Source organism: Mesoplodon mirus (genome assembly GCF_964341445.2).
Source record: "Mesoplodon mirus genome assembly, chromosome: 6".
Taxonomy (NCBI): Eukaryota; Metazoa; Chordata; class Mammalia; order Artiodactyla; family Ziphiidae; genus Mesoplodon; species Mesoplodon mirus.
In genome coordinates this window covers 106,548,374-106,562,998 of record NC_138982.1, presented here as the reverse complement: position 1 = coordinate 106,562,998, position 14,625 = coordinate 106,548,374, and the positions used below count along the sequence as shown (strand labels likewise).

At 35.4% G+C, this 14,625-nt stretch overlaps 1 protein-coding gene across 1 annotated transcript; it reads left to right on the top strand.

Annotated features, from left to right (window-relative positions):
* The first annotated feature begins 345 nt into the window (after positions 1 to 345).
* Positions 346 to 7,352, top strand: LOC309806292 (uncharacterized protein C3orf38 homolog). Its single transcript, XM_082625051.1, has 3 exons — positions 346 to 710; positions 3,598 to 3,836; positions 5,310 to 7,352. Exons 1-3 carry the CDS (start codon positions 584 to 586, stop codon positions 5,880 to 5,882), a joined length of 939 nt encoding a protein of 312 aa, XP_082481177.1. The 5' UTR covers positions 346 to 583; the 3' UTR covers positions 5,883 to 7,352.
* The last annotated feature ends 7,273 nt before the right edge of the window (positions 7,353 to 14,625 follow it).

Below are 14,625 nucleotides of genomic sequence, written 5' to 3'. Positions count from 1 at the left end.
TAACTTTTCCAAGTATAATGTTAAACAAAACCAAATTGTTTTAACACAGAACTACGTAATTTAAGAATATCAAACTACAGGCGGTCCCAACGCAGAAGTGGCCGCAGAGAACTTTAGAGCGCTCCCGGGGACCCGGCCCAAAGGCGGGGAGGAGACGCCGCCATTGGCCGGCCGCGCGGCATCACGGGAGCTTGTTGTGCGCTGGGGCCGCCGCCGGCTTTCCGCGCACCTGCCCTGCGCAGCCCTCCCAGGCGTTCTTTTGGAGGAGGGACTCCTGAGGAGTTTAGGTTCGTTTTCCCTTGTGGAAGGTCGATGTTCCCGGTGTAAATGCGGAGTTTCCCTAAAGTGAGATCCGTGGGACTCCACTCAGTCCCCGAGAGCCCGGAACCACCGGTCGGGGCACCGCGTTTCCCTTAGTGCCCTCATTAACGATCACTTCCGCGCCCACGGCTCTGGAATACCCGAGGCCCTTTGGCTGCGAACAACGGGAAGAGCATTTCCGGTACCTGTTGCCACGGCGCCGGCCCAGTGGGCCGAAGGGGGCGAAGTTGTTGGCGTCCTCTTCCCCCTTTCTGGGGTAGAGATGTCGGGGCTCAGCTACCCAGAGATGGAGGGCTGTCGTAACCTGCTCGGTCTGTTGGACAGCGACGAGATCATGGCCCTATGCGACACCATCACCAACCGCCTGGTGCAGCCTGAGGACCGCCAAGGTAAGGTAGACCCTTCTCCCCAAGGGCGGCCGTCCCTCCCCAGGCCTCACCCGGCCCCCAGCTGGCGGGAGCGTGTGAGTGGAGGCCGTGGTAGGCCTCCTTCCCAGCCCGTCCGGGATTGCGCTTGTGCGGAACCCTCGGGAATCTCGGCCCCTATAGCTGCTCTGTTGCTTCAGATGCACGCTGAAAATGGCGCTGCTTCCAGGTTTTATTCATTATACGTTGTGGGCAAATGCTGCTTGTTTCGAAGATGCAGGGTACGTGAATAGTGATTTTGTTTGTTTGTTTTTTGAAGATTTCCGGGGAGTCAGGGTGTTTTCCATTTTCAGTTTCGATTAGCTGAGGAGTGTCAGCCGCTGCTCATTTTCTTCAAGCTTGGGGGAGGATATCATAAACACTTTTTATCAGTCTGCTGCGTAAAACAACTACTGTGATAAAAGAGCAGATAGGGTCAATCCATGTCTCTTTTTGGATCCAAAGTTTTTCAGAGATGATTCTGTGTACTAGGACTACATTACTTTCAGAGCCAAATAAACATTTCGGTAGAGTAGATTTCATGGATTATAAATATTCAGTCTGGTTGTAATGTAATGAGTAGCTTAAGCATTTATGATTTTGTATATTACCTGGCTAGTTTTATTTTAAATTTGCTGAATTTTAGTTTAAAATGAGAAAATGTCCGCCTCCTGTATTAGCATATGACTTAAGTATCTACAAAAGAGTCTGCCTTTTAAAACTGTCTTTCTCTGCTTTTAACATTTCCGCCATTTAAGGTCATTCATTTGAAAGTGAACCAGGAACACTAAGTGAATAAATTTCTAAGAATTTAGATTGAAAATAATTTTAGACTTAATGTAGTTCTTTGCCATTTATATATTTTACATGCTAATCGCCTTCTAACAGTCTTGGTGAATGTGAATTTAAAATTGTAATAGATAAAATTGCTGAATTTAATTGATGGTGGATCCAAAAGCAAACAAGAAACGAAACTACCCAGTACAAAAATGTTAAATGATTTGAAGTCATTTCTCAGAGAGGAAAGAATAATAAGTATATTGAAAGATACTCAACATCTTTAGAAAACAATGAAAGGAAAACCAAAACTACGTGGTGTCTTTCATATGTACCAAGTTGGCAAAAACTAAATGTAAAAACTTCAAGTGTTGTTGATCTTGTGAAGTTATGTCGTTGATAACTACTGGGGGAGTGTAAATTAGAACTAGTACTTTGGAAAACAAGTTCGATATTATCTCCTAAAATGGAAGGTTACTTACCTGAGCATCTCAAACTTGAATGTGCCTATGTGTCCCTCAGTGATCTTGTTAAAATGCAGATTCTGGTTCAGTAGTTTTGGGGTGGGCCCAGAAATTCCACATTTCTAACAAGCTCCAGGTGATGCTCATGCTGCTTGCCCCTCTGGGCTGGGAGACAAGTGTGGAAATGTCCAAAGTAACAGTATTTGAAATTGGATACACATAATAACAGTCTATAAACAAAAGGATAGATACCTTGTGGTATAGTCTATAATTACCTATGGTACAGCTCTGAAAATGAACTACAGCTGTGTCTAGCCACATAGATTAATCTCAGAAACATTAAAAGTTAATTATAGAAGACTATATATATTGATGAATTCAATTTATAGAACATTCGAAGAAATACCAAACTATATTTTGTAGGGATACACAGTTATGCTGTACAACTCTAAAGAAAATCGAGGGAATTCTCTGGTGGTCCAGTGGTTAGGACTCTGAGCTTCCACTACTGGGGGGCCCTGGTTCGATCCCTGGTCAGGGAACTAAGATCCCGCAAGCCCGGCAGAGTGGCCAAAAAGAAAAAGAAAAAGAAAAGAAAAAAGAAAATCGAGGGAATGATAAAATTTTGGAGAGTAGCTATATGTGAGGTGAGCGAGGAGAGAGAGGGAATAGCATTAAGTAGGGAGAGGTAAAATGAGGCCTCAAAGATACCAGTAATTCCTGTGTCTTAAGCTGTGTCATGTGTATATAGGAGTTCATTTTATTACCATTCTGTATACCTCACATATGTAAAAATAATCTTTAGTCTGTTGTTTAATAGAAGTTCTTTAAAATTAAGAGTCTTGGTTTTGCCACTTCTTAGAAGTATGATTGTTGATACTTCATGTATCCCTGACTTTCGTTATCTGTAGAGTGAGGAGATTGAAAAGTATTGTAATTTTACCTATATTTTAGGGATTGTAAATGAATTTAGTTCCATTGACCTTATTAAAATTTTTCTTCTCTTATTCAAAATTTTTCTTAAAATACAACCATTCTTTAAAAGAAAATGCTTAAATTCACAATCTCGTATGAGAAGTGAAAGGAAGGAGGAATTTTAGGTGGGGAAATTTATAGTTTAAAGAAATTTTTTTAAAATCTAAAACTTGACAACCTGCTTCCTGTTTTGTTTTGTTTTTGTTTTTTTTTTTAATAAGTATATTTATTTATTTTTGGCTGTGTTGGGTCTTCATTTCTGTGCGAGGGCTTTCTCTAGTTGCCGCGAGCCGGAGCCACTCTTCATCGCGGTGCGCGGGCCTCTCAATATCGCGGCCTCTCTTGTTGCGGAGCACAGGCTCCTGACGCGCAGGCTCAGTAGTTATGGCTCACGGGCCCAGTTGCTCCGCGGCATGTGGGATCTTCCCAGACCAGGGCTCGAACCCGTGTCCCCTGCATTGGCAGGCAGATTCTCAACCACTGCGCCTCCAGGGAAGCCCCCACTTCCTGGTTTTTAGAAATGATAACCATCTTATACAAAAGCAATAATGCCATGACAAGAGTTTATAAATATTATTTGATAGAGTTTCTGCTGACCCTGGACAAATTTACAAGTGACTCATGATTTTCTATTAATCTTTATAATTTTCTTTTAGATGCCATTCATGCGATATTAGTGTACAGTCAAAGTGTAGAAGAACTTTTGAGGCGTAAAAAAGTCCACCGAGAAATCATATTTAAGTACTTGGCAACACAGGGGGTTATTATACCTCCAGCTACTGAAAAACACAATCTTATTCAGCATGCAAAGGATTACTGGAAAAAGCAGTCACAATTGAAATTGAAGGAAACTCCAGAGCCAGTTAAAACAGAGGACATTAGACTCTTTGAACAGGTAAAACAGACCTTATAGTCGTATCCTGAACTGTAGTTCTGTGTAAAAATCTTTAGATAATCCTAGATCTGGAATGATGTGGTTAATGTTTTTTTTTTTTTAATAATTTTAGCTTTACTTTCTATCTTTTGCATCCTAAAGAAAGAGCAGTAAAGCACCTGAGAAAATATTTTTGATATTTAGTAATGTATATGTAATATTCTATTGATTTGTGAGAAAAAGTTTTGTATCCCTTTAGCAAATGGGGACTATTGATTTTTAAAGAGAATGGAAAGACTACAGGATCAATTTAATTTTAATTTAGTCTCTGGTTCTACAATTTCTTTTTTCCACTTTAGAAGAATGCTGTTGTAAGCCCTTTCTCATTTTGAAGACTTTCTTTGGTATTAAATTGCAAAAATTTCATGAAAGAAACTTAAATTTAAAAAATTTTTTTTATTTGTTAGCTAGAAAAAATCCTGTTTTAGTAATTTCCTCCAGCTGACATTGGCTGTTCGTATTTCTTTTTATCTCCACTGTACATTTTAAATATTGTGTGAATATTTAAATATCGATTGAACCTTTAGGTAACTTGCAGTTTTTAAACTACATACCCACATTGAATTAATGGTATTTTACAGTGAGAGAGGTTTGCCTTCACATTAGGAAAGGAACTTCTAAGCCTTCCTTAATGTACTGAAAAGAATATTGACTTTAAAATCATATAGATGTGACTTCATATTAGGGTCTGCTGTATACTAGCTGTAAATGAGCAAGTAAGGACCTTTGTGAGCCTTGTTTATAAAACGGGCATAACGATAATATCTGTGTCATAAAGCTTGTGGAGAAAGACAGAAATAGCACTTAAGTGCCAAGCACAGTGCCCAGTACATTCAGTAATAGCATGTGCCCAGTAAATAAAAGATCTTTCACCACCTAGATGAGGTACTATGCTCTGGAATACATTGTTGAATAAAATCTAGGCTATCAGGTGTATTTTTGCAATATTCATTTTGGAAAGAGATAGTATAAAATAATCCCAATCATAGAAAATAAGCTATTTCAATCATATTAGAAGTGTCTGTTTAAAGACATGTTTATTATAAACTTTGCTGCATATAAAATATACCACAGTGAAGTGTATTCATTTAAAGCATACAGTTTGAAAGTTTTGACAAATAACACACCTGTGAAATCACTGCCACAATCAAGAGAAAATGCTTATGTAAATCCTTATTATTGGCTCTTAATTCATGCTGATATTTTAAGAGACTTTGAACCTTAATTTCTTAGAGGAATTTTCAGAAGTTTAAGCTGAGAAATTCTAAAATGACCTCCCCTTTTTGAGAAATAATTTACTGTGCAAGATGGGTTCAGTGAGTTCACAGGTAGTTCATTTCCTTTCTGCTATAATTAGTACCTTAAAAGTTAGCTATGAAACCGGCAAGATAGAAAATAGATACAAGAATTAACGTTGGTTTTATTAATCAACAGGAGAAAGAAGATAAAAAAGCTGAAAAGGTTGATTTTCGTCGATTAGGTGAAGAATTCTGTCACTGGTTCTTTGAACTTCTTAATTCTCAGAATCCTCTTCTGGGACCACCTCAAGATGAATGGGGGCCACAGCACTTCTGGCATGATGTCAAGCTTAGATTTTATTACAACACATCTGAACAAAATGTCATAGACTACCATGGAGCAGAAATTGTGAGCCTTCGTCTGCTGTCACTAGTGAAAGAAGAATATCTTTTTCTCAGTCCCAATCTAGATTCCCATGGCCTGAAATGTACTTCTTCTCCCCATGGTCTAGTTATGGTTGGAGTTGCTGGGACTGTCCACCGAGAGAACACTTTTTTGGGCATTTTTGAACAAATTTTTGGACTCATCCGCTGCCCTTTTGTGGAGAATACTTGGAAAATTAAACTTATCAACCTGAGAATTATTGGAGAGGGTTCCCTTGCTCCTGGAACATTAATGAAACCAGCTATTACACTTGAACCAGGTGATCTAGAAGCCTTTCATAATGTAAACACTTTGTGTGGTCCAGTGAAGGATGACTCAGTGTAAGGCAGGCATTGGATAGTGAGACTGGAGACCAAACTTTATCTAGTGGAAATGAGGCACTGTTGAACAAAAGAGAACTAATTTTGCCTAGCCCTTGAAGCATTGAGTACTATATTTCAGTCTGAAAAATCTCTATACAGAAATTCTTCCAAATACTACATCAGTAATGTCTAAGTGATTTCAGATTCGGGGATTGACATATTTTAGTTGAAATGTCTTTCTTGACTACAGGCTAACATGTTATGTGAACACTTGCCTCTTTCTACTTGAGTTGCAGCAAATGTTCTGAAGGCTTCATGCAATTCATCAAATAAATCCCACTTTAGATGTTGTAACTAACTGTGTGCCTTAGAAACCAGTTAATATTTTCATTTTACTTGGTGGATATTCTGCTACTATCTGTATTTGTCATGTGGGAAAAAATTAATAGTGTTCAAGGCTTCCCCTTTTAATTTTCTCATTTACTTTTGTCTAAATCTGGGTAATTTTACAAATGCATCTCATGACAGTACTGCTTAAAAAATACAAATTTTAGAGATGTTTACTGTAAACTCAGTAAATGAGTAAGCTCACTTTCTAAAATGAGTAAACTCTCATTTTAGAAAACTTGAATGACATTCTTATACAAAAAGTCCAGTAATTTAGCTGGTAGAAAAAAAATTTAATTTGCCTTTTAAAATATTTGAGGAACATTTTTCAGAGTTATCTGCTGCTGTCCAAGCTAAGTATCTTAAAATCTGCAACACTTTCTGAACAATTTTGGGCAATGATAAGTGCTGTTCTCAAAACAGACTTTTTTCTTTATCTAAAGTTTCAGCTAACAGTTTTCTAGAGCATTTATTATAATAGCATATAAAGGAAACATACTATTGAAAAATTTTTTAAAGGTTTACCCAGTTCCTAATTTAAATGAGTTACTGTGTTTTCTCTTGAATGATTTTAGAAGAGGTGACCAAAAAAAATACATATATTGAATTAAAATTATTAGGATTTTTTTAACCTCTTAATTTGTTTTACTAGATTTGAGTTACCAGGTTAAGTTGCCAGATTACACAGTTGGTTTCAAGTTTAAATTCCTCATCACCCAGCAGCTACTTGCTGAATCTGAATTTAATTAGTAATTTTAATTTACAAAAATGCCATTTGGAAAAAATTCAACTGGGAAATGTGATGAGGTATTGTTCATATTAGTTTTTTTAACTTTAACTCTGCTCATGATCATCTAGGGTAACTGATAAAGTTTTGGAAGCAGGAGGAAAAAATCGATCTTTTTTTTTTTAGTCCTATGCCTCTTACGAGGAGTACAAATTGATATGTCCTAAAATAAGAACTTAATAAAGGAGGGAACTCCCTTTTTCTGCTGTAAGAATAGTTTTTTGTTTCGATTTAAACCTGTCATCTTTTTCTTTAAGTTTGAAGTATCATTATAACATGTTATCGATAAATATACAAAATAAAGGATAAAATTTGAAATTATTCCCATCTGTTTTCTTTGTGCTATTGATGTCAAGTATTATTATCAAGAAATAATACCAAAGATGCTCAGGATGGGCAGAAATTACCTGTAGATTGTTCAGTATTGAATTTTTGAATGTGTAATGCTCAAGGAAGGCTGTAATCTGCATGTTCTTTTAATACCCTTAAAAATGTGAAATCTTTGCGATAGACCAAATGAGAATTAGAGCTATATTTTATTTCCTTTGAATTCCCACAGCTGGGCACACAGTAGGACCTAATGTCTAAGTGAATGGGTGAATGAATGAGCAAAAGAAGCTTATATACTGTATAAAAGACTTTTTTGCATGTAGATTTTGTCTTTGGTTCTAGTCATTAGTGGTGGTTTTGGGGTTATATCATGTTTGACTTTAATACGTGAATACACAAACTTTTAGACCCCAAACTAAGATTCAGGATAATTTTAACTTTCCATTAAAATTTACTGACTTTCAGAAGCCCAAGGTCAGAGTAGGATATACTGGAGGGCCCTAAGATACCTAGAAACCATTATAAGGGAAGTGTATACTTCCTGTTCAGAGAAAGAAGACCTAGAAGAACTGAAATTTGCTCATGAAGCTTAAAGCTTGGTCAGGCCTTTGAGAAGGTCCAAAAGCACAGTGCAGATTGAACACTACTTTTACTACCACTCACTACTCCGTTTATGTTAGGGAATAGTAGAGACTACAGCTTTGTCTCTTACTTCATTATACTTAGCTGGTATTTGTGAGGTTTGTGGAGTCAAGTAGTAAAGAATACAACTAACTCCACACATAATTCATAGTAATTGGTTGGTCAAACCAGGGGACACCTGGTCTTTATTTACTGGAGGCTGATTTGCTATAGCTAACAGTATACATCAATATCCTTTTTTGTTAAAAACTTAAAAGTAATTGTTGTATTGGGATGTTTTACTAATATCCAGAATACCAAAAAACGTATTTCATGTGTCTTACTAAAATACCAAATAATAGAAAAAAAGCCGTATCTAATTTACTAAATCAACTTGAAAATGGCAAACACAGGAAAACATTCTTGGGTTTTCAGAAAGGCAACATTTCTATGTTAAAGGAAGGCTACTTACTTAGTCCCAGTAAGAAATTGTAATAGCACCCCAGAAAAGGATTTAAAGAATAATGGTTTAACTAAATGAGATAATCAGAACCATTATGTTTTAACAAAATGGCTCTTGTGGCTTAAAAGATCATAAAAATGAGTGAACCATACCTTGATGTTTTTCTCAGCATCTATTTTCACAAATTGAGATGCCCTTTTCACTGTTTTTTGGGGTTGCAGGGGATGGTCATTGACCTTTTGAAAAAGAGAGCTATATTCTTTCTAGAAAAAACATGTTTGCATATAGTATTACAATTTTTGCATATTTCATTGAGTTCTTGGTCTTCCCTGAAGCACATCTGTGAGTCCTAACAGGGATCCTTATGCTCCATATTCAAATCCTGCCGTAATAATTTTATTTCCCCCAGACTACTACTCTACTGTGTTAAAAATTAAAATTATTTTTAGAAACTTCTGTGCCCTTGCCAGAGTCCTTAAGCTAGAGGACTAAATCTTACTAATGAAAGAATAATCTCTAGAAAGTCTGTCAGTTTATGATAGTTGTTTGTATTTTGTTTTTCAATAGATGTTAGATATTAAGGCAAAACCTACTGCAGTACTGTCAAGTGAAACATTGATGCAGAATTCATTTTATTTGCACAAGTTCAATGAACATGCTTTGGAGAAAGTGATAAAAATGTGAAAAAAACATTAAATAATGTTCTTAAGATCTTTACAAAACTTTATCCTAAGGAGATGTTTATTTGGTAATGATTGCATATTGCTAATTCTAATGAAACATTTTAAAAATATGAATTTCTTCTGAAGGGTCTATATTTGTGATCAGCCCCCTCCCCCTCTTCTCCCCAACCCTATTTATAACCTTTGTATATAGCCAGTTTGAAGGTACACAGCCCAGCTGTAATGCTGGGAAATAAGACTTAATGGATCTGGGTTCTCTTCAAGTTTATATGCATATATTTATTGAGCATCTACACTTTGTAAGTCACTGAATCAAGCATAAGATAAAATAATACATCAATAAGTTGATTTACCTCAACTTCTCACGTTGAATTCAAATCTCAGTCTCTGGGTTTAGATGTCTTAAAGTGAGAACTACGTTAGGCCCTTTGCTAGAGTTGGAAGGAAAATAATTTCAGAACTGTCAGAGTGCACTAAATCCTTTCAGCTTTACTTTTTCTAGTTTGTACCTTTCCTGTAGTCTTTCAATAAAGTGTTAATATTAAAATTGAGTATGATGTTTACTGTGAGTTATAGTGTTCTCCAAAATATTAAACCAGAAGCTCCAGAGTTACTTCTGTTAGTCACGTAATGTTAATAGAATCACTGGCCTTAAACTTATTTACCTTTTTCAGTGAGTCATTTAGTGAGGGTTCTTTGGTTAGCAGTTTTCATCTTCAGTTTTTAGGCACCCTAAATCTCAAGTATGAAATTAGTTATATTTCAATTAATGAATTTAAGGATTGAAGGAATCTGCTGTCCATTGCCAACTGTGTTACTTGTCTGATGTGATATTTTCTGAAGAAAAAATCAGTAACTACTTAGGAAAGCCTTTTTGCTTGAAGCACTTAGTTTCATTAACTTGCATTAGTCTTTTCTATCTCTGATCTTTTACTATACTAATTGTGCTCAGGTTGTTACGTGTTAAGGTACTTTTGCCTCCCTAAGTAGTTCCTAGAACTTGTGACTCCTACTTATTTCTCAGTCTTTTCCCCACTGGGCTTTGCACAGGATAAATAATTGCTAAATTTGGGGTGCTTATTATATGGCAGTTACTTTTCTGTGCATGTTGCCTGTATTAATTCATTTAATCCTGTGGACAGCTATCACTCTTTAACAGGGTTGAAGTAACATCCCGAGCTTTCATAGCTGATGGTAGAGCCTAGATTTAAACCCAGATTTTACAGCCGGAGAGCCAAGTGGTAACTAACGACTACACATATTGCCTCTCATCTCCAGTAAGTTTTTTTTTTGTTTTTTGGCTGCGCTATGAGGCATGCGGGATTTTCTTTCCCGACCAGGTGTTGAACCCAAGCCCCCTGCAGTGGAAGCTCGGAGTCTTAACCACTGGACCGCCAGGGCAGTCCCTACAGTAGGTTTTTGATGAATCCTTTTTGACTTATTGTCATTTGCTGACACTTATTTCCAAAGCAAAGATGCCTTTGAGTTGTTTATCTGGATTAGGTAGGAGTGTTAATGCATACTGCATCCTTTTGTAATTATACCTCTTAAGTTGATTGTTTAGTGATAAAACCACTTGGAGGAAAGATAATGTTCTTGTATGACAGTATTACGTATGAAAAGGAATAAACTGGGTAATTGGGAAATAAAAAAAAGTAGGTAACAATTTATATCAAATTTCTTAAACTCACTGTATTACCACAATCTGGTTCTCTTTCCTTCCTGTTTGACACCATTGTGCCTTTGGCCTCAGAAATAGTCTTTGTTTCACACGTTCAGTTTCTTGCCACATCTGGATGTAGCATATCTGCTGTATTTTCTATTTCAGCTGCTGTAATTAGACCCTCTTTACCTAAACCTTGACATATAATAATTTATTTCTTTAATATTTCTTGCATATTTGTGACATTAAACTTCCTTAAAGCACTACAGCTTTCATCATATCTTCCATGCTCAGAAATTTCATTAGTGTTACATTACCTCCAAAATAAAGTCCAGATTTCATAATCTGCTTTTTATCACTATTTAGCTTTGATTCCATTCATTTTCACACATTGTTTGGTCCAACCAATATCTATTGCTAGTCTTTGTATTTATCTTGTGCTTACTTAGCCCTTTGCTTTTACTGGCAAGTATCCAAAGTTGTAGAATTAATTCTTTTGTTGTTGCAGACAGTCTAATATATTGTAGAAAGAAAAGGACCCTGATAGAAATGGAGTTTAAACACTAAAAATTTCTCAAGAAGTCAAGCATTTTTCCTCTTTAGGAGTTTTGTGTACATTGTCTAGAATAATCTTTCCCCAGGTTTTGCATGGCTGCTTCATTTTCATCTTTGAGGATTTGGCTTAAATGTTTTCTCCTCTCTAATTGGACTCTCTTGTTAATATTTATCAGAGCACCTCATTTCAGTTTTAGCACTTTAGATATTATTGCTAATTTATGAATTTCCCCTACTAAGATTTTAAGCTGAGAGCAGGGACTGGTTTACTTTTCATTGTACTTCCACTGCTTTGCACAGACAAGGTATTCAATAATATTTATTAAAGATATGAGTAAGGGAACAAATGCTAGTTTTTATTCAGAGCCTTACATATTTCTAGTCCTCTGCCTATCTGCTAAAGACAATACCTAGCATATATATTAGATACTCAGTAAATACTTGTTCAATGAATAAAGCCAAAGTTATTTTCCTGAATAATGACATATGAACTCAAACCAACAATACTCTTTGGTAGATAGTATTATTAAAGTCTTATGCTTTTGTAAAAGATGAAGAAACTGAAGCCCAAAAAGTTAAGTAATGTTCTGAAGTTAACGTAGTTTTGTTGTAGAGATTTTTTTTTCCTCTGGCTTTTTTCTGTTTGTTTGTTTTATTTTCTTTTTAAACTACAAAGCCTATTTTTTATTGCACTTTATTTCCAGTCTGACTTTTGCTACTCCCTTATTTTGAAAGAATTTAAACTCGATTCCTCATTTTCTCACATATAAAAATGAACCAGTTAGATGATTTCTAAGGTCTGGAACAATTTTGTTACAGGTTACACGATTTTGTGATTGTATGCCTTCTCAGCAACTTAAGAATATTACTTTTAAGTGAATTTGTAGTTCATTATTAAGGAAATTCTTTTATTATTTTGCTTCCTCATAAATCATACTCATTGAAAAAACAAAGAATGAAAAATGTGTTTTTCAAACATTTTTAAAGTTATGTGTATAGTGTGTTTCTATTTACAGAGGAAATAAAAAGATTAAAAAAATTAGAGATCACATCTAGAATAGAAAAGGGAAAAGTTTGAAGCCTTTAAAATACTGTCCTATTTTCTAATCACTAGAAATGCTTAAGTTGTTTGAAAAATTGGTGTTCTGTACAACTTTTTTGCTTTGTTGCATATGGTTAAAATATATGTCCATGTTTTAGTCAAGAAGAGTGTAAAGTGGTTGACAGAAGGCCAAATTATAGACTGCCAGCAATCCCTAGTAAAAATAAAGATGTTAATAAAAGAATCAAATATAGATGACTCCAAGAGATTGAGTAGTAGGAGTTGGCAAATATTTATGAGTGACATTGGAGACAAGTGGCAGATTTGGGGTAGGATTTTTCTGTAGGAAGCATGGCCCTGGATGGATACTGCTCTTAAGATCACTGAAAGTTTTTCTAGGAAGTGTAATGGAAAAACATTTGTTGAGCAGATAGGAGGTTTTGCTGTACTGACTGCATTGATTAGAGAAGTACAGCTTTATGATAAAATGAGTTTAGAATGCAGAAACTAGATAATGATAGAAAATTTTAGCATGTCAGGTCCTTTAATGCTGGAACTAGTAATAGAACAATCAAAATCATTGAACAGTAGACTCCTAGAAATTAAGAGAAATGTAGAATAAGCCATTATTTTAATTCTAAGAGCAGCCTTATACTAAAGCAAGAGTTTTAGACTGAGGAAACAAGTTGATTTTAAATAACATATCAGTGTTTTCTCTTAAATGTTCTTTGAATTTGGTAAACATTTATTGAGCACTTACTATGTACCAGGTATTTTAACAGAAGACAGTCGGTACATCAAGTAGCTTATTGTTTCTCCTAGTTTATGTTTTTCTCACTTTAACTTGTATAAAGTAATTTTACTGTTTAATAAAGAATTTATTTTATTAGGAAGTGCTTCTCTGTGATTTCTCATTGATGCACTCTTACTACTTTAACTATTGTCATCTTCTGGTGCTTAATCTAAATTGTAGGTAAAATCCTAACCTTCAGATCAGAGCAATGCTGCTAAAAGAATGGAGACCCTAGTAAACAGTTTCACAGTTCAGAAGGAAAAAAGTGCACTGAAACATTTTTTTCACATGTATTTTGTAATTTTGTGCACATAATTCACATATTTTGCAAATTTTAAATGTAAGATGATTTTCATAAAAATCTCATTTTTTTAAACGGTGTTCTGTTCTTAATGTATATTCATTAGGTACATATGTATACAACAAGGACTGTGTTGGTCAATTTACTGTAGCCAACCTGAAGTCAACAAGGTGTTCATCTTCACTAATGTACTTTCCTATTAATTTTCATGTTTATTAAACTTGCATTTTACAATTGATACTCCTTTATTCCCAATTCACATAAACGACTTACTGAAAAATGATAAAATAGTACAAATACCACCATTCATAAAAATTCCATAATGTAAATAGTAGAAAGAACTTCAGTGTGAATGCAGAGCTAAAAATCTGTATATTCTGTGCAGGAGATTCTGTGAGTGTGATATCTTAAAAACATCAACTGAACCATATAAGGAAGGACAATGATAAACATCCGAAATTTTTTTGGACTGCAATCCATCTACCATTGGTCAATAGCACACAGCCTATCAAATATTTGCATGTCACCAAAGTTTTCACATCCTTTTTAAAGCACATTGATTTCTCTCATAAATGAATTTAGTTAGGTAATTTTATATTTTCTGGATAATTATAAAGTAATACATCTCAGTTTAAAATTTGTTATGCAAGATGGGAGAAGAGTCCAAAATTATCAAGGCATCATCCTGAGTTGCATTCGTTAAAGCCAAGTGTAAGATACTGTTACCAGTTTCTGTCCCAGGCACCTGGCTCACAGGGCTCACTCAGCACCTGGTGGTGTGAAGCCACCTCACTTTAATAACTGGAGTCCCTGCCTTAGAAGGGTCTCCCATCTTAGCTCAATCACTTGGACAGTAAAGCACATTTTAGCATCCCTTAATGATTATGTCCATCTGTCCTTTGTTTCCTGCCATCAGATGTAATCCTCAGAAATAACATAGATTTTTATATATATAATAATATAATAACAACACTAGCCTCTAACAACCATGAACAATCCACTACATGTGGGTCTGAACTTGTAGACTCAATCCAAATATCAAATCTATAACAGAAGGTAATAATAATAAGGATAAAAAACTGTTGTTGAGAGGTTATAAAAAAGTCTCACCATTAATAACAAATATTATCAGAGAACAAA

Coding starts and splice junctions, on each gene's coding strand:
- LOC309806292 (XM_082625051.1), top strand. CDS start 584: ATGTCGGGGCTCAGCTACCCAGAGATGGAGGGCTGTCGTAACCTGCTC. Junction 711..3,597: donor GCAGCCTGAGGACCGCCAAG/GTAAGGTAGACC, acceptor ATTTTCTTTTAG/ATGCCATTCATGCGATATTA. Junction 3,837..5,309: donor ACATTAGACTCTTTGAACAG/GTAAAACAGACC, acceptor ATTAATCAACAG/GAGAAAGAAGATAAAAAAGC.